This window comes from Notechis scutatus, chromosome 4 (genome assembly GCF_049901735.1).
Source record: "Notechis scutatus isolate UNSWTSFEM ecotype Mainland chromosome 4, rNotScu1.2, whole genome shotgun sequence".
NCBI lineage: Eukaryota > Metazoa > Chordata > Lepidosauria > Squamata > Elapidae > Notechis > Notechis scutatus.
Window position 1 is genome coordinate 114,058,508 of NC_142012.1, and position 19,671 is coordinate 114,078,178.

The 19,671-nt window shown below is 36.1% G+C and overlaps 1 protein-coding gene across 1 annotated transcript in view; it reads left to right on the plus strand.

The window, feature by feature from the left end:
• Positions 1–19,671, plus strand: part of SHTN1 (shootin 1) — a 92,798-nt gene that overhangs the window by 66,765 nt on the left and 6,362 nt on the right. The window contains exons 12-16 of the mRNA XM_026670202.2: positions 2,321–2,406; positions 6,252–6,358; positions 7,263–7,316; positions 8,266–8,377; positions 10,356–10,533. Of these exons, the coding sequence (XP_026525987.2) occupies positions 2,321–2,406; positions 6,252–6,358; positions 7,263–7,316; positions 8,266–8,377; positions 10,356–10,533 (537 nt within the window). The remainder of the gene's footprint in view (positions 1–2,320; positions 2,407–6,251; positions 6,359–7,262; positions 7,317–8,265; positions 8,378–10,355; positions 10,534–19,671) is intronic.

The following is a 19,671-nucleotide window of genomic DNA, read 5'->3' on the forward strand; positions in this document are numbered from 1 at the left end:
TCATAGTATTTTTTCCCCCAAATAGCGGACATTACTTTATTTCCTGTCACTATACCTGTGAATTCTTAAGACCAAGAAGATAAAGTCTCTTTATTATTTCAGTTTCTTTTCTGTCATTTGACACAGGGTTGGCATTGCCCATTGATATAATTTTAGTTTTTTTTCACAATTGAGCAGCAGATTAAGTTATTCATTACTTTACATTCTGTAAGGGGCTTCTTAAATTTTTCTCACTTCCAGCCATGCTATGCTAGTCATCAACTTATTGTTGATGTTTCTTCTGACAACTTTAATTCCAATTTCTATTTCTTCTGTTACAGAATTTTTCATAGTTTATTTTGCATATATAGCAGTTGCAATAGCACTTAGACTTATATACCGCTTCATAGTGCTTTACAGCCCTTTCTAAGTGGTTTAAAGAGTCAGCATATTACTCCCAACAATCTGGGTCCTCATTTTACTGACCTTGAGCTGATGGGACTTGAACTGCCAAACTGCTAACAGTCAGCAGTCAGCAGAAGTAGCCTGCAGTACTGCACTCTAACCACTGCACCACCACAGCTCTTATATGGTAAATAAATAACTGTGTACAACCTAGGCACACTCCCAATTTTGAATAATTTTGTTACTCCATATGTCACTGGAACTGTTGCTGCCTGATCATCACTCAGCTTGAGTATAGAAGGCAAATACCACGCGTGTAATGAACATCAAATAGTATGATATCCATGGTTGAAAAAGAGAGATAGAAGCTGATAGAAAATTCATGTGAGTGAATTTGGCAACACTGTAGAGAATATATAGGTTAAAAAAGTAAATGACAAATGAAAGCAGTGCTACTGTTAGCGCCAACTATTGGCTAATCTAACAAGAAGCATGCAGTAGTAGTGATGGGTAACTAACTACCCTGACCCAAGCTTGGAAACAAACTTTCTTTGGTATGAAAATTCCTGACTGCTGTTGCTGAAAATTTCTTCCGCAGGACATGGAAAAGAACCTGCGTAGTTTAATTTAATATTAACAAATAGGCAGGACCTGATGAAGTGCATTGACTTCAGATAAGTTAATCATAAATGCAGTCAGGTTTCATATGTACACAAGCAAACCTACTGGCAAGATACTAAAAACAGAGAGATAGGGGGAAAAATCAAAGATGAGTTCAGGAAGGTTTTATAGATAGGAAGGATTGCTCTAGATGGAAGTGATAATGGCTACAGATTGCGTTATTCTAGCAACTTTAATGGGCAGTCCCCAGCACCTCCTGCCTCATTGGTTTATTATTCTATTTTTCATTGTAATTTCCATTTCTATTATTTTAGAAATATTTATCTTTTATGATTTTAATGCTTTTAATGTTATAAGCTGCCCAGAGTTGCTTTGAAAAAAGATGGGCAGGAAAATATCCATTATCTTATCTCATATATATATGAATATATATGCAGCATGACACCGTAACACAGGTTAACTTTTATGCTTTGGAGTAATTCTCACAGTTCTAAAATTCTACTTATTTTCTAAATGTTGCAGGTAGCAGGAATGTTTCAAAAACTCTGGATTTATTTATTCATTACCTGTTCTTTAACATTTTGAACGATACCTAAGGAAACCAGGTTCACATGCTTAATAACAATGTTTTCTCCCTTTTAAAAGCCTTTAGAAAAGAAAAGAAAAGAATTGACAACAAATACCTCATATTTTATTAAATATTGACTTGTCAGTGCCTGTTTAAAATTAATATCATGCTTTGGAGATAGAATGCAAGCATGGATACTGTGAGGGCTTTATTTTCCATTCTCATTTTGTTTGTTTATCAGTAGGCCTGTTCCAGCAAACACATACTGTAGAAAGGAGAGGACATTATAGAGGTGCCCCGCTGGGTAATATTGTTCTCTGGAGAGTAATGTGTCACATTAACATTCTAACCCTTCAATTTTTTATTCTGTGCAATAGCTTTATTTTGTCACACATGTCACTCTGCCACATTACCTTTTTAATATTCACATCTTGAGTGTTTTTCATTATGCCTTGACAACAGCAATAGCGAAACAAATGATATACAAGCTGTATTTTTAGGAGGTGCAACATTTCTGTCTCAACCTGGCAATGTTTGAACACTTGTTAATAAAAGCACTAGCTGTTTGTGGGTTAATGCCAGTTCTTTTCACAAAGTCGGGTTATAGAAACAGGCCCCAATCCCAGAAATATTTATGTCCTTGTGACAGTGGGACTATAGGTGGCTAAGATCCAAAAAGCTCTTTAAGTACTGGGGTCATGTTCAAGAGAAAGCTGTGTGATTGTCCCCATCTTCTCTTTCTGAAAGGTCTCTGATGTCAATGATTCGTAAGAAGTCTCATCCAAATAGCAACTTGACCAAAAAAGAAAAAGCCTCTTCTCAACAACAATCAGGTAGAGTGTATTTTAAATGAATCATTTTGTCACAGCACAATATTGCGCCTTCTAGGCACTTTAAATAAAATAAACCAATTTTAAGAACATTTCTATTCACCGAAAGCCAATACAAACAAGCAGGTTTTTTTTTTGCTATGAATAATTGTGGTGGTGGGCTCAAAAATATAAAACAGAACATTTCTAAATCGCAAGGGAGCAGATTCTGCTGTGAAATACAGCCTACCTAATATACTGAAGCTGAGTTTCTGTGTTTGATTAGTATGCGTAACCTTGTTTGTACCTGCTGATTCCTTCAGACTGATTTCTTGTGATGAACAATCAGATAATCATAGCATCACATTCTGAACATCTTTCTTTCTACTGCAATTGTGTTATGGCAGACCATAGAATTACAATTAAAAGCACTCCTATTGTAGGATCCACAGTGCAACAACTTGCAATCCTAGGGGCCAGATGTGACTGCCAGGCTATCTGGTATTCTCCATATCAAATTGTTTGTCCTATAAAATAATCTGTGCTACTCTTCAGCATGCTAATGTGGTAGTTTCCCACCAAGCCTTCCAGATAGATAGATAGATAGATAGATAGATAGATAGATAGATAGATAGATAGATAGATAGATAGATAGATAGATAGATAGATAGATAGATAGATAGATAGATAGATATTTGATATAGATAGATAGATAGATATTTGATATAGATATAGATATCATCTTCCATTCTGATTGGAGAGCTGCAGGGTTTTAGGTAGATAGGAAAGAAACACAATGGATACAAAAAGTGTGTTAAAGATTAAATTAACAAAGGACAGAAGGAGGATGGAAGATAATGTATTCTGGATTCTGGAGAGGATGAAGGAAAGAGTAAAGGAAGCAACAGAGTGATGAAAGGAGAGAAGGAGAGATGTTATGTTAGATTTCTATGTCTTTGTAGTATTTTGCTTGATAGACCTCTGAAGTCTTGGTTCAGAGCTGCCATTCTTTTGTTTTGGGAAACACTGGGTGCTGGCAGGAGCAAAAGATTTTGATAATATTTCTGCCTACTTCTATTCCTAATTGAATGAAATTCTTTACTTTCACGAATTAAATTCATGCACCTATTTTGTAAGAAATTGTATAATTATTTTCCCAGGATTCCAAATGAGCATTTAAATTTTTATATCCTTTTAAGTTACTATTTCTTTGGGTAGGCAGCCAAGGTCGAAAGCTTCTCTTGCTTCTTCAAAGATGATAGTGATTCTGTTGCTCAGACTTAACAGACCTATTCATAGAATAACAGAGATATCGATGAGCTTTGTTCTTTAATAAACAAAGAAAATGATGATTCTCTTAGGTCTTTTTTTCTTTTCCCTCCTTCAACAATTAGGACTGAGGTCTTAAGATAAGACAAGATAAGAAGCTGTTCTTGTACGTTTTCCTTCTCCGATGGGGCAGTTGCAAGGCCCAAAAGGCTTGCTGGTGTCTTACTTGTTCTCACATATCAGAAGTATCTTCTCATTGGGTTTCGCAGTACCATCAAGACAGAGCAAATTCAACTGCCTACTGTCTTCTTCAGGGCAAGTGGATTGATTGTAAACAGCTATTTTTTTCCTTCCTTCCTTCCTTCCTTCCTTCCTTCCTTCCTTCCTTCCTTCCTTCCTTCCTTCCTTCCGGACAAGAGAATAAGAGCACAAGAGAAAATGCTACAACCTGTGGAAGATTGATTTAGATACAAAGGGTATAATGACTTTTGTACTACTATTCTCTTCAATTATCTTGACACAAAGCAAGATAAAATACACTCTGATCTTCTCCAGTTGGCTGATTTTCTGGTAAATAAGGAGGTAAATGGCTGAAAGTGAGAACGTTATTCTGTACTCCCACTTCTTGCTGAAGTGTCCTATAAAGGGAAAAGGTAGCACAGATGAAGATACTCTTGCTTCTAGTTGTAGCAAAAAGAAAGGGACATAAATATTCAGAGACAGTCTTCATTGAATAGAGAACTCAAAATAGATACACATATAGTCAACCTTTCCACCACTATTACTAAGATATAAAATGATTCCTTGGAGCCTGGCCAAAAGGAAGAAACTCCCAATTAGGAAACAAAAATCTAGATTGATAATAACTCTGAGAAAAATTGATTCCATGTCACTGATTCAAACGATTTTAAAGATTGATATTCAACTGAACCCAGAACCTTCATATTTTTATAAAAGAAGTTTATACATTTTAGCAATAACTGGATCAAGTATACAGTTCTTGTTTCAAATTCAAGCTTACTTTGTTTCAAACCAAGTTATTGTATCTACTTTCAATCTTTTGAATAATTATACATACAAAAACCAATGATAGGAACATCCTTTTATTGCCAGTTCTTTTTATTTTTATTCTATATTCTTCTCAAGAAAATTCCAATTCTAAAGAGAGTAAGTCTGTTTAGCCAGTTATGTCTAGTAACCATAACCATTTATGTTTAGTAATCATTTCTCTTCTATAAAATAATTCCTGTGCTGAGAGTCCCAAAGGTATTTTCAGATTCCATATTCTTAATATGGCATATCTAACAGATAATTTCTAAAATCTACATTAACCTTACCTTTATCATATAATAGATATCCATGCAACCCAAATCTTAAATCATGCCCTTCTAAGCTTAAAAATCTCCTGTTTCTTGGCAACATCGATTCTTTCATCCAGACCAAACAGCAGATTGAGAAATATAATTTCAGATCAGGTAAGCTCAGCCCTTCTCTTTCTTCTGCATCTTGTAACATCTTATATTTAACTCACGTTTTTCTCTCCCTGCAACACAAATTTAGATATGTCTTTCTGCCACTGTTTAAGTGATACATCAGATGTCAACACTTATATGTCTGAAATAAAATTAATGTTCTAGACAAGACATTCATCTTAATCAAGTAATTCCCCCTGACAATGGCAATTGTGGTTTTCCCCCTCTTCACATCTTCTTAATTTTGTTCCAGATCTTAATGCAAAGATTTTGAAACAACATAAAATTCATATTTGTCATATTAATATCCAAGTATTTTATCTTATTCTCAATCTCAAAACCCATTTTATTCTTCAATCTTATTTGATCTTTTGACTTCATATTTTTGCCAACATCTTTGTCTTTGTTGATCTTAAAACCTGCAATTGCACCAAATTATTTTAATTTAGCATTAAAGTTTCAATTCAGATTTAAAGGGTCTTCTAGGCTAAATACCTGGTCACTTCTAGTTACTATATATTCAAAGAACTCAGCTTGTAATGATGCATGACACAACCTTATCTGCAAGTAGATACATTTGCTAATTTTGTTTTTATAGATTTTCACGGGTACAGGTATGCAGGTCTTGGCATGTTCGGGTCTTTTCCCGTGTAAGATTGAGAGTATCTTGGCAACGTTTCGACGAGGTTCCACTTGCCATCTTCAGGCTGGTGCTTTCAGTTTCGTGCTTGTGCGAGCAAAGTTTGATCGGAGCTGCCATCTCTCTATAAATACTGGTGGGGAGGTGTGGTGTGCTAGCTCTGTTGTAAGCAGGCTGGTTGGCTGTGTTGTTATTTCTTGATTGGTTGATGGAGTTGATATTTGCAGATTGGTTGGCTTTTTCATAAGAACCTGTGTGGCTGAGGTGCTGGCTGTGTGCTCTATCCTCCCCACCAGTATTTATAGAGAGACGGCAGCTCCGATCACGCTTTGCTTGCACAAGCACAAAGCCAAAAGCACCAGCCTGAAGATGGCGAGTGGGACCTTGTCGAAACGTCACCAAGATACTCTCAATCTTACACGGGAAAAGACCCGAACATGCCAAGACCTGCATTTGCTAAATTTATTTTTACTTTATTTTGGAAACAGGAGAAGTAACGGATCTGAAGAGACAAGCTGTAGAAGAAATGATGGATAGAATTAAAAAAGGAGTTCATCTTAGACCTGTTAACCAAATCAACCGTTTTAGGGCAAAGGTTGGTAGATAACAATTTACATAAAAATGAGGGAGAGGGGTTACTTTCTATAGAAATTGGCTACCACCTTCTTATAATTGAACTTTTCTTTTTATGAATATCCTATCTGCTCTGATCTGTTATTTTAACATGACAGGGTTTTTATGTAATTTAATATGACAGGGTTTTATGTAATTGCTTAGATTGAGTTAGGGCCATCAATAATATTAAGAAACCACCAGCCAATTCATGGGATTCCCTTTTCTGATACGAGAAACCTTAGATTTGAATAAGATCCTAGTACTCAGAATACAATGTATTGATCCTCGTAGCTGAATCAGCTCTTAGCACATGTAGAGTAAACTATGTCTAGCAAAAATATGTGTATGATTAAAATGACTTGAGTTATTTAACTGTAGAAACCTTATTACTTTTTTTTAAAAAAAATGTGGATTTTGTCAGTCACCTGCTCTTCAATAGCTTCTTAGGCTGATTCTCAAGAAAAGTTGTTTTTGTTAAGTTTCAGGGGAGAATGGAAACCACTAGCATTATAATTCATTCTGTATTATTACAGTTAAATATAACCATACTTGAACGAGCTGTTAGAACATTCTTTTTTTTAAAAGTCAAAAATATTCCAAACAAACAAACAAACACACACACAAACCCTGCCCAACTTTCTGCCTACTTTTCTTCTTCCTGCCTTCCTGCTCAACTTTATTCTATTAAGATTCATTTAAGATATAACTGCTACATTCCAAAACCTTATCCTTCAAAATAGATACTTTCTTGTGGAATCCTACTTTTATTTTTCTTTCTGTAGATGTGATTTCTTTCTTTCTTTCTTTCTTTCTGACTCTTAAATATTTTATTTAGCATCTGCAAAATCAGATCCATCTAGATGAATGTTTTGTTTTAATTACAGCCAGAGGTGGCCAAACCCGGAGAGAATGCAGTGACAGAACTAAAAGGAATACTGGTAAATTGGATGGCGATCTAGCAGGGTAGGGGTGGAAATGGGATGGAAAGAGGCAGGGAGGCCAACTATGGGTTTTTTTCCCCTGGTAAAATTTTGGTGATATTTGGCATATGTTAAAAAAAAAGATGCAGAGAGATATCATAAGATCTGTGGGTGTCTCTTCTAATTTCATCAGTTTCTGTGCGGCTTTTACAGAAAGAATGTGGGTACCCCTTTTCCATCTAAAGTCCTCAGCCTGTAGACTGAATAAGATCTTAGTACTAGCTATAATAAGATCTACTGTAATCTGCTACTTGTACATCTTTTCTGTATTGGAACTAAAAAGAGTACTTTATAAGAACCAACTTCTAATGCGCTCACAAGCCTAGTCATTAACACAGTGAGATGGAAAGAATAGGATCAGGGGACATAAAGCAAAATACTTATATGTATATTGTTACTGTGCTAATTATGCATTTTATGTTGGCCTCTGTATAATTGTGGTAAACAAAGTGATATTCATTTGTTCCATTTCAAGCGTGATGTAAAACAGCTTATGCTATTCGCTTTGCTACTAGATCTGTAGCCCAAGCACAATAGCAAGGGCTGATTTGCTAATAGTATGACTGCTCTGTTAAATTCAAAGAACTAACAAAATGCAAGATTTAACTTAATTGGAGGAAACATTGGGAATTAAATGCTGTTTTGCTTAAGTCTTTAAAGATGTGCCAAGTGTAAAAATTATATCCTGTGTTTTCATTTTGTTTCCATAGTCATTTTCAAGAGTATGTAGGTACAATCCAGACTGCATGCTGTATATGTAAGATGTTTTGTTTTGCGCTGCCATCATAACTTGGTCCATAATTTTGGAAGATACTTAGAAATAGATAGCGTAGGGTTTATTTACAATTACCATTAAGTTATCTTGATTCTCATAGTGGTCATTTTTCACCGACATATTTTATTGCAGGAGACTTTGAATACATCTGCAAGTTCCAGAAGTTTAAAATCCCTTGACACATACGGTAATGAAACAGAATTAGAAAGAATTCTGAGACTCAGAAAAGTGACAACTGATAGCAGTAAGTAATGTTTTCAGAACCTGCAACTGGATTGTGTTACATTTTCAATAGTACTCCACTAATCAAGTTTTTCTTACGGAACTATAATATGCAAATCCTCATTACTTGGCAGAGCTCTGATCATATTTTCAGCTAATTTGTGTTCTCATAATAGTTGCGCTCTTAACATCACAGTATTGCTTAGTAAACTCTTGGATTACTAAGTAAGCTTCTACTCCTTTGTACATTGAGATAAAAGTTGCTGTGACTTCTTCAACTAATATGAACTTTTTCAGTTGATAAGATGAGCAGATACACTAACAGTTGGATATCATATTAATAATAACAAAGGGATATCAGGATGGCCTGGAACATTAATATATTTGTGACATTTGATAAGAACATTTCTAAAACAACATAGTCCTAAATCATTTGAGATTAGTAAATTAAAGGGCTGCTTGCAGCTGTACAAATGTGTCTCCCACTGAGATACTCTTCAAAAGAAGTTTTTTTTTTTTTGTAAATTTGGCATAGTCAGATTGAGTACCATTGGATAGATCTTTTCAATGATCAGTAAAATTTATTCTCATGTATCCTTACTCTGTTTGCCTTATTTAATTAGTAAATCTTTATGCTGAAACATCTTAAAGCATTTTTAATTATTAAGTAAAATAAATAATAGAACAGTACTTAATGCAATGTGAAACAATATTCAACTAAATATATTCATTAAAATGTGGAGGGAAAGAAGGAAAAATATGTCTGCAGTTGTACTGGGGAAACCTGGAGAGAGGCTAAATTTTCAGCAGCTGCCTAAATGTAATATAGAAAACACTTCTTAAATTTCAGGAAGAAGAAAAGAGCACTGCTCCAGAAAAGGGCTGCTAATAACAAGCCATCAGATAGCATTCAGAATTTCTCAGCATGTTTAGCAGGATCTTCCCCAATACTTCAGCAATCAACCAAGACTATAAATCTAATGGGATAGGATAGGCAATCTGTTGACGTCCTGGTCCAACTATGTATCATAATAAAAATATTGAACCAGGTTTAGTAGTCAATTTTTAAACCAGTGCAGCTTCTTCAAAAATGTCATCTTCAGGCCAGGTGTCCCATTCAGCAACTTGGTGACCACATTCCTCACCATCTTCAACTTTGTTTTATGCAAATTGCTACGCAGAACTGTTGCATTGTATAGGTTTTTGCTGTTTCTATAAGCCATCTTAGGAAGGTGTTGTCCTAAAAAATGGCAAATAAAAAAATAGTCAGGAAATAAGTTTTCTATTTTTCCCCTGATAATAGTTATAAATGCAAACATGTCCCCTCCCTCATTTCTCTGGTCCATTACCATGCATTTCCAAATAATGCAAGCATGAAGGAAGAAAGTGAAAACTGCATGTTGTTGGATGAACATTGGTGTACAAGAGAGCAAACAAAATTTTTTCAACTACTACATTTTTTAAAATAGTGCCTCTTTTCTATTTAAATAACAGATCATTTTGGGGGGAAATATGTAGTTTACATTGATAAACTGTTGTAGAAAACATGGTATCTGTGGCCCATTGATTTGAGTAAAGCAGCATCTGTTGATAAGAGTAGGAATGGTCAGAGGTGGACAAAGGATATGGCTGAAGGTAAACCTCAAAGAACCTGCTTAACTAGTCTCTAAGTCTAGTAACTAAGTTTCTATGGTCATGACTCTAACTTTGGTGAAAAAGCTCTATTTGGTTACAAGCATATTGCTTTCTCCACAGTAGTTATATAGTGTATCTCGACACTTGAAAAAAATAGTGATTTATATGGTGAAATTAATTATCTTATTCCCAAGGCTAAACTCCCAGTTCCCAACTGGGAATATATTAGCAGGAGATCTGAACACTCGAAATGATATAAATGATCTGGAGTTGTATGCCCAGTATAAACATTATTTAAAGGTATATATAGATTTAAGCTATGTGAACAACATATAACACAGATGCCGGACTCTTATACATTTCAGATCCAACTGGAACTTTGGCTACATCTGAATCTAAATCTATGCCAGTTTTGGGTTCCATTGGAACAGAATCAGAATTGACTAAAAAATATTTAGCAGGAAACTTCAGTTCCAAATCTTCAGAGCTGGATGAACAGACTCATAAAATGATCAAAAGCACAAGTTCTGCAGTTGTCACTCAGTAAGTAATAACTTCGGTTGATGTCTCCAAATGCTTCATACTTCAGAGTTTATGAACTATTTTATTTGTGAGGGTGAAGGCTCGTTCTCCAAGCTTGTGGGTTGGTTTCCAAATATTTCATTACCAGGCTAGGTAACATCTTCAGTGGAGTTTAGGGGATGTCAATGTCAGTATTCTTCTGTTTATAAGGGCTTTAGGTTGAATGTATCAAGACCTCAAGGTGTGTGACAACCCACACATGAAGCCCTTATAAACAGAAGAACACTGACATTCTTTAAACTCTGCTGAAGATGTTACCTTGCCTGGTAATGAAATGTTCAGAAACCAACCCACAATCTCAGAGAACCAACCTTCACTCTCATCCTACACCTACATCCTACATTTGCCACTATTTTATTTGTACTAGATTTTAGATATTTTTGAAACCTTTGTCTTATTCAAGGCAATGACATTTCATAATGGTTCACATGTACATGATAGTGGTGAAGTAAACCTAACATCTGTGCACATAGAAATTTTTAAAAATTTCATAATTGTTAGTTTTGCTGCTGCATTTTACACTAGTTGACATTTCTGATGGCCTTCAAGAGTAGCCTTGTGTACAATGAGGTACAGTAATCTGAATGAGATCTTGAGTGAACATCCTCACAGCATTCTATTCCAGGTAAGGCTGCGAGTGGTGTACCAACCAAAGCTGAACAGATGTTCTGCTGGTCACTGTTTTTATCTACTCTTCCTGCAGCAGTTACTGTGAAGACTGCTGGCTCCCATTAATCCATTTTTACTAGGTCCTCAATAAGGCACTGAGAAAAAAAATCCCCAGGATCAGATCATGTCTTACCTGCCCCAATATGAAGATCAGATCCAGTAGGTGGCCAGATATCTGGATTAGGTAGGTAATGATCTGGCACATGGCCATGGTCATCATGGCAGCCATGAATTCCTGAACTGTCTCCAACCCCCAAAATGGGACATTGAAATCACCCCAAATCATCATCAAATCTTCTATTTGTGCCAGCTTTGAGATGCGTTCCTGATTTTTGACATTAAGAAAGACATAAAATTTGGAAATAAGAATTGCAACTTCAGCTACCAGGATACTGATCTCCAGCCATGTTAGTTGCTCAACCCAAATAATACAAGGACTCTAGTTGAATTTAGACATTTAGTAGCAATATTATCTCATTAGTCATAGTACAGCATACATTTGCCAAGAAGATGAATATTTTCTCAGCTTGAGGCACAGCTGTCGAAACAACTCTTAATCAGTGGGATTCAGGCTGTTGAGCTAGTTGAAGTTGTTGGGATCCGACATTTGAAGCCTCCATCTGTTTAGCTGAATAAATCCCTAGTACGGTTGGACAAGGTGTTACCTGACTGTACATTTTCTTTCAAAGTGCTGATTTATCATCAAAGAGTTAATCCCTCTTCAGAAATACATACTTCAGATAGATCCGGTCGAGGGTCAGTTGTTTTATAACAATTCACAGCTTTTAAGAAACTCTTCTCAGGTTTTCATTTGGTCCTTTTTCCAGGATGTCAGGCAGTTTATTACTGAAAGAAAAAAGAAATAGGTGAGACAAATGTTATAATAATGGTTAATTAAACCTCTGATTTCCTGCTCTATCAGTGGAAAAAGGAACACCCATTCTCCAAGGCCTGCATCTCATAGTTCAAAGGGGTAAACCTCAACAAATGAAGTGGAAATTCAATTCACTTCTATTTACGTGCACTGCTTTATTCCATACTAATGCTTTTATCATTTGTAAAAAAGAAAAGGGAGTTATTTCCTCTGTCACTTGCCTTCATGGTTTTATTTTATTTGCTTCTAAATTTGGGTGTTAAAAGAAAATCTCCTTTTCTGATCACTGGCACTGTCTGATAAAAAAAAATCCTGTACTTTTTTTTTTGTAGCTTTCTGATTAAATTTCTTTAATTTGACATGGTTGCATTTTTAACCACTTTTGAACCATATAAAAGGCAATTTAGTTCTGATCTGAGCTGATTTTTGTTTCCTATAAACTACAGCATTGTTCATCTGTAGATTTTCACCTCTTTGAATAGATAATGTTAATCAGTATATTCTGCTACCCCTGCTACCTTTTTTGTCTACCTTTTATTCCAAAAAACTAAGTGGAAATTACATTTGCAAGGGAGGAAATGAAATAATTGTAGAGCCAAGGTCTCCCAGAATGCGTGGTGAATTGGCTGTGAAAAGGATCTTGTGTTGACTATCATAGCTGACAGATGCAGTAAAAGCAGACATGATGTTTTGTTTAGTATGCAGCCTGTCTATTCAGCAAGAGGCAAAAAGAATCTTTAGGGTTTATCTGGTTTCCAAAAATTAAAAAAAACATCATAATCTATACCTTTTTACATGTAATAATGTAGGGTTTGCCTAATAATATTCAAATATTGTATAAACACCTAAGTATATACAGTACCTGATCCTGTAGTGGTTTCTGAAATATTACAAAAGCTCTTAACATTGAACATTTGTTCAGGATTGATTAAAATGAAATTAGTATGGCAAAAAGATCCATTAGGTAATGTCCATCCAAACTGATTTCCGCTGTTTTTTATTTTTGTGAACTACTTGCCTCCTTCACTCCTGTACTAAGGCCAATCATTTAAATCAAGAACAAAAGAAAGGCGGGCCTTTAGGGTCATAATCTAAAAATGCATGATACGAGAAACATGGAAGAGATAGACAGAGAGGGAAGAAGAGGGAGAGATTGGTTCTTCAAGGGCAGAAAAGATGCTAGCTTTGAATCTAGTGAAGTTGCACTGCTATTTTGGATTGGGAGCATTTCTTTATATAAGAATTTGTAGCTCTTATTCCTTTGGACAATAAATAACACCTGGATGTTCTGCTCTTAAGCTGCCTAGTTTCAAAGTCCACCTAATAGGCTCTATTATTTCATTATGAGGGGTTTGAGAAAAACAAGTTTCTTGCAGACTTTCTTTCTTAATAACTATAAGGGGTCAGTTTAGTCTCTCTTTAGTGTGATGCTTTTTACAAGAAGCAAAGCAAGCAGCTCACCAAAAATCCATAATCTCCTTCAGATGGATGAAACAAGAAGGTGCTGCATCAGTACCCTACTTCTCTGCAGCATCATACAAATGGCACATCATGAGGTCTGTTAAATAAACACTTTAAATATTAGTGATATTAATTAATATTACTATCCAGATAAATTTGATTTTAATGCATTATTAGTATTAATAATAATTCAAAATTTAAATATAATGACATTTAAAATTAAATAACTTAAAATTAAAGATCCCTTGGTCATTGTCTTTAAATCAGGGAGTTCCATTTTAAAATAATTAGCTTTGTCTGTTTTTAAATCACCTCAGGACTTGTGATTGTTTTCATCGGAAAGTCAGTAGTGTTCCCTGAAGCAAGGTGGCTAACTCAATGTTCAAGCTGCTTATGGCAGAGATGTTTCACAAAATGGACATGAGGAAAAAAAAGAGACATGATCACTTTAACTTATTTTGTGGTTGGTTAAATAAAGAAGGTTGCTTTTGCGAACTATTCACATAGTGCGGGGCTACACAAAAGTGTGGGGCTGTTCCATTAAACTATGATGTCTCCTTTTGGCATAGCTGACGTGCAATAAATATGTGGCACTTCAAAATGTTATACTGTATAACAGCAATAAGCAAGCCCCTTCCCATAATAGGATAGAATTTCCTTTTTAACAAAACTTGAGTCGGGCTTTGAAGCAGATTGTTCAACAAAGCTTTGCCCTCCACTGAGGTCTTTATGTTATATGATTCCTTTTTTGTGTGTGTGCATGGTTGTTTTACATTAAAGATGAGGTGTTGGCAGATGGAAAGAAGTACCCCACCTCATGAGCCTGAGTCCCATTCAACATTACAACGGCTGCTCTTTAAACCAACCAAACAAACAAACAAAAAGAACAAAACTAGAGATAGTCCTTGACTTAGGACTGTGACTGAAATCACAGCCGTGCTGAAAGAAGGGACTTATGACTGGTTCTCAAAGTTATGGCTGTTGTAGTGCCCCACGATCATGTGATCAAAATTTAGCCGCTTGGCAGCCCATCTGCATTTCTGACTTCAGGGGAATGTCAACTCCCTCCCCCTGTATACACACACACTTATGTCCTTTTGGCCCCCTATTTTAAATTCTGTGGCCTTGATGCTCTAGCTACCCTTTGCTGTCTTCTCTCTCCCACTGCTGACCAAGCATGCCTGTCTGACCCTTTGCAAGGCAGCTGCAGGCCACCCAAAACTTTCTTCTTCAGGTCACATATGGCCATTGCCACATGAAACCTGGGAAAGATCACTTTATGCGGCCAGCAACTTCCTCCCAAAGAGCCAGACCGGGCATATCTCATTGGCAGTGGGAGGAAGAAGAAAACAGAGATCAGCTGGAGTTGTGGAGTAGCAGGTAGCAGGGCCTAGGAGTGCAAAGTATGAGGATGCCTATGTCGGTTTCCTAAGACTGTGGTTTCCCAGACGGTGGTGGTTTTCCACTGTATTGCTGGGTCAGGCTTGGATAGTTGCAGTTCTTTCAGCTTTAGAACCCCAGCATATCAAGGAATCCCCGAGTCAAGGGTATGCATTCCCTAAATTGGTCCAGAATCCAGATTGCAATTCCCCCTGAACATGCACATATACTGTCCCAGGCCTCCTGGGGCCTCCCCCATCCCCAATAGTACTGCCACATGCCTTACTGGGACTCCTCCCACTTCCCGCTTAACCACCCATGAATTTGGAATTTTGATAGGAACTTCCAGGATTGCTGTTGCTAAGCAAGGGAGTCACGTGCTCTTGCTGACTGCATTGGATAGTGATGCAAATTTCAGTCCCAATTGTGATTGTAAACGGTGGTCTATCTGTATGCATTTACTAAAACACATAGAAACATAGAATATAAAGGGATTTTCCAATTCAGCTGGATTAAAATATGCAATGTATAGCAAAAGCTAATGCAAGGACGAGTCAGATTTAATGGCAGTCTTTTGCCCTTATGCAGACTTAAATCCAATAAAAGTGATAGGATTACTATGTTGGAACATGGGATTAAATAGCAACATGCTGTTATTCCAGAAAGGCTGATGATAAACACCCTTCTTTATTATTCCTACGATAATAAGTTATTTGCTGCCAATAGAAAGGACAAGAGGTCAGACTTGTTCCAAAAAAGATAGAGATGTCACCATAAAGCTATGGAATGTTTGGGGTATTAAAAGAAAGACTGAATGAGCTCCTTGCCAACTTGGTTCCTTTGGTGGGGAGAAAAGGTTACTGTGTATTGGTGCAAAATAGAGTCATAAAGGATAACTAAACCAGAGGGTTGAAATCCCACCAGATTCTGCCCTACAGTGGGCAGGATCAAATAAAGGATTGAAAAAGTGTTGCAGTGTTGAATTGAAATAAGCACTGTGCATCCTTACTTTGTGGAAATCTCTAAATAGATCATGTTTGCCTCAGGTGTCTACCAGGTCTACCAGATCTGGCAATTAAGTTGTCTTCTTTCTTAATAGAACTATAAGACAGCAATGGTCTGCCGCTTTATAAGCAACAGGCATGAAGAGATCTTTTGCCATACTATCCGTTCTTCCTGCCAGTGCTCTGTACTGTTTTAGTGGCTTTGAAGGACACTATGATCATTTTTATTTCTTTAAAGCATATTCTATATAAAGTGCTTCCCCTTTGAAGAGAACAGGGAACCCACTTAAGATTTCATTCATGTACCAAATGTGCAATTAGGAATGAGTCTCAAACTTCTTTAAAAAGTAACCATAGCTACATTGATCTATGAAAATGGCCATGTTATTGAACTTGATTTCAGTTATGGCTGCTATCTGTAGAGTAGAAGGTTTGGGACAGAAAGACTAAAACAATAACAAAATGAAAAAGGAGTGATGGAGACCAAGTTGAAATATTTAATAAAGGAATCTGATGTCTAAAATCCATCCTCAGCCACAAAAGCTCTCTGGCTCTTTTGGAATGCACCTTATCCCTGTCGCACAGTGTGGTTATTGGAAGAAATTAGACACAATAAATAACATTAATAGTTAGTTGATTACTTTATTTGGAATAAATTAAGACAGTTCATGGCATTTTTCAAAAATGGAAGAAGGGTATATTTCTCTTCTTCCTTTTTTCTTTTAGTAAACAATTTCAGTTAACAGAGCAAACTACATACAGGGTAAGACTTAATCTGATGATTTTATACAATTAAAGGATTTTCTCTCCTTCTCTCAGCTGTAACCTTAGCACTACTGAATTATCTACTGTCACTGCAGGAAACAGCCCAGTCTAAGAGATACAACTACAAAGGTTTTCCATCTGTAGTCTCCTCATGGACCATTAGACTTAACAACATATTAGAAAGATACAACAGGATGAACTGGAAGTTTAGAATCTTCCTTTAAAAAAAAACACTGCCCTTTGGACTACAAAATAACTGAATGCATATGGCTACCACAGAAAAAATGCTTTAAAATTGGGCAAGTCAGAGTCATGCCTCTATGTTTTCTTGTTCAAGTGATCTTGGAATAAAAATTCATAAGACTATTCCATGAAACTAAAATATCAAACAAGCATTTTGATGCCGATGTCCCTTCTAGCACTAGAGATGGATTGTCACCCAGTTCTTAGCATGACAGGAACCATTGACGTGGCTGTTCAGTAATTTATATAAAGTGATGCATCAGTGATATGCAGATGTCATTAATTGGAACAAAAAATGGCATCACTGGGATGAGAAAAATGAGTCTTTTATTTGTGGCTGTCTAGTCATTATTTGAATAACCCAGAACTTACGGTAGTAATATGCTGTTGGATTTGGGGTATTGGCGATAACTGAAATGAGATTTCATTCTAGTGTTATCTTCATGAGGGAATCTGTGTACCTTAGTACCTTATATCCTTCTGGAATCCAAAAATCCCTGTTTTGACAGTCCCAGAGTCAAAACAAAAGCAGGGGAGCCACAAATTCTACTATTGCCAAAAAGGAGTATAGTATTTAGTTAACTGTTAAAGAGGTAAAATTGGACTTTTTAAAGGCAGCAGACTTTTAGTTAGCACGAGACTGAATACATGGTAGGTAGAGCTGCCTGTGGGATCATTCATAGCAATAGAGGGCAGCAGATTGAAAGAGAATTCATCGTTTGCCTTCCCCTTGGTTTTTCAATAAAAATAGCTTATAAGAAGTAGCTTTTTTAACATAAAAACAATCATTTAATTTGGACCAAGAGTTAATCTGGAGCGGCACAGTGCAGTTTAACACCACTGAGACTATTATGGAAAGAATTAACAACTGCCTGAAACTCGCCCTGATCCAGTCTTGTTCAAATCCTATTCATTGTAACAAGGCTTCATAGGGTAGTTGTGCTTTGTTGCTCTTGTTATAGAATTTGGAAATCTATTTTACACAATAACTGTGCCAAATTTCAGTTCAAGATACAGTGTAATAAATCAGCAGTGAAGTCCTTGGACAGATTTTATGATTTTTAACAATATTATTACCTCAAAAATAACAGCAGTTATGTAAAATATATGTATCTGTGAGGAAGAAGAACGGAGAAAACCTAAGTGGCAATTTCTGATTTTGTGCTAGAACAAACAACTTATTAATCACTGGAATTTGCCATTAAACTGTGTTCTATTGACAGACTTTCATCTCCCGTTTTCCTGTCCTTGAAGGTGATAAATATGATTGCTCCGTTATCCATTTTTATTTTGAATGACAGAGGCTTCTCAGACTTTGGCTGTGTGTCAGCTGTTGGATGACTGCCATCCACTAATGCAGGCCTCCCATGGAGAGCCCAGTGAAGAATTAGACTCTGATTCACTCGATTGTGTTAAATAGTCCAGCTGTTGAGATTTGAAAGATAGTTACCTCCAAAGTGAAATAAAAAGGACCTTGGCATTTATGGCTTTGTCCATTTTGATAGTGTTGTGGCAATCAGCATTTTGGAGGTAGCATTTTCTAAAATAACTGCCTTGTCGTCATGTCATTTCCAAACTTTCATTCAGTATAACGTCAAACATATTTCCCTTTCCATTTTCAGGAGAAACAAAAAACAAGGCTAAATGCTCTGCACAATTTGGACCTAAACAATTGCAGGTTGGAAATGCTAACTGGACCTGTTAGAGGCCAGTTCCTGAACTAATTAGTCTCACACTCTAATGTTAGATGGCAGGGTATATAGTTTGAATCATGAATATTAACTGAAGAGAAATAACATTTTTGCTGTTCATGAAATTCTCATTTTTATTGAAGAAACTTTTCCCTGTAATACAGAATTCATCATGGAAATCAGCAGGACTTCACTTAGCATGACACACTGCAAGATTTTATTGTTCTAAGCGAATAAAAACACATCACTTTATTCTACTTAGCTTGTGGTACCAATGCCAAAAATCCTTGCACTTTCAATATTTGTGATTTACTACTGCATTATGTCATGTAATAATCTCTGTCTAGCTCCTCAAAATAAAATTGCAAATTAGCTGGTCTTTAAATGATTCTTAAAATATTTAGAATTTTGCCATAGGAATTGGTATATAATGCGTAGATATCTGTAATCCAGAATATACTTTGCTGTTCAGTATTCTGTTTAAGAAAGAATTCTCAGATCACCTTCAAAGGCATAATAGACAATAAATACTTTGCCCTGAGAGGTGAGATCTGCCTCCATCCTTCTGCCTTGAAGGGTCTTAAAACTTGGCTCTACTGGTTGGCTTGGAGCCCCAACAGGAGTGCGCTATGCTGGAGATGGCTAGTAGAGAGACGAAAGCCCTTTACTAAAGTGTTGTTAGTTTTGATGCTTTTATTTTGTGCTTTTATGCCACTGTAAGCCATCCTGAAACACTTTGGATAGCAAGGCAAGTGGCATATAAATGTAATAAATAATTAAAATAAATAAATCCATTTAAGCTCACAACAGTAAAACAGTAATCAAAGCAGATAATATTCAAACGATAGAAAGAAAGCTAATAAACTTAGTAAAACACATTTGCATCTAAGTCAATGATTTATTTATTAAATTTATATGCCGCCATCTCCCCGACATGGTGACTACTTAATTCTGTCACTAGAAGAATGTCAATTATATAATGTCAGTGATATAACTATGTTAAATGGTTCAA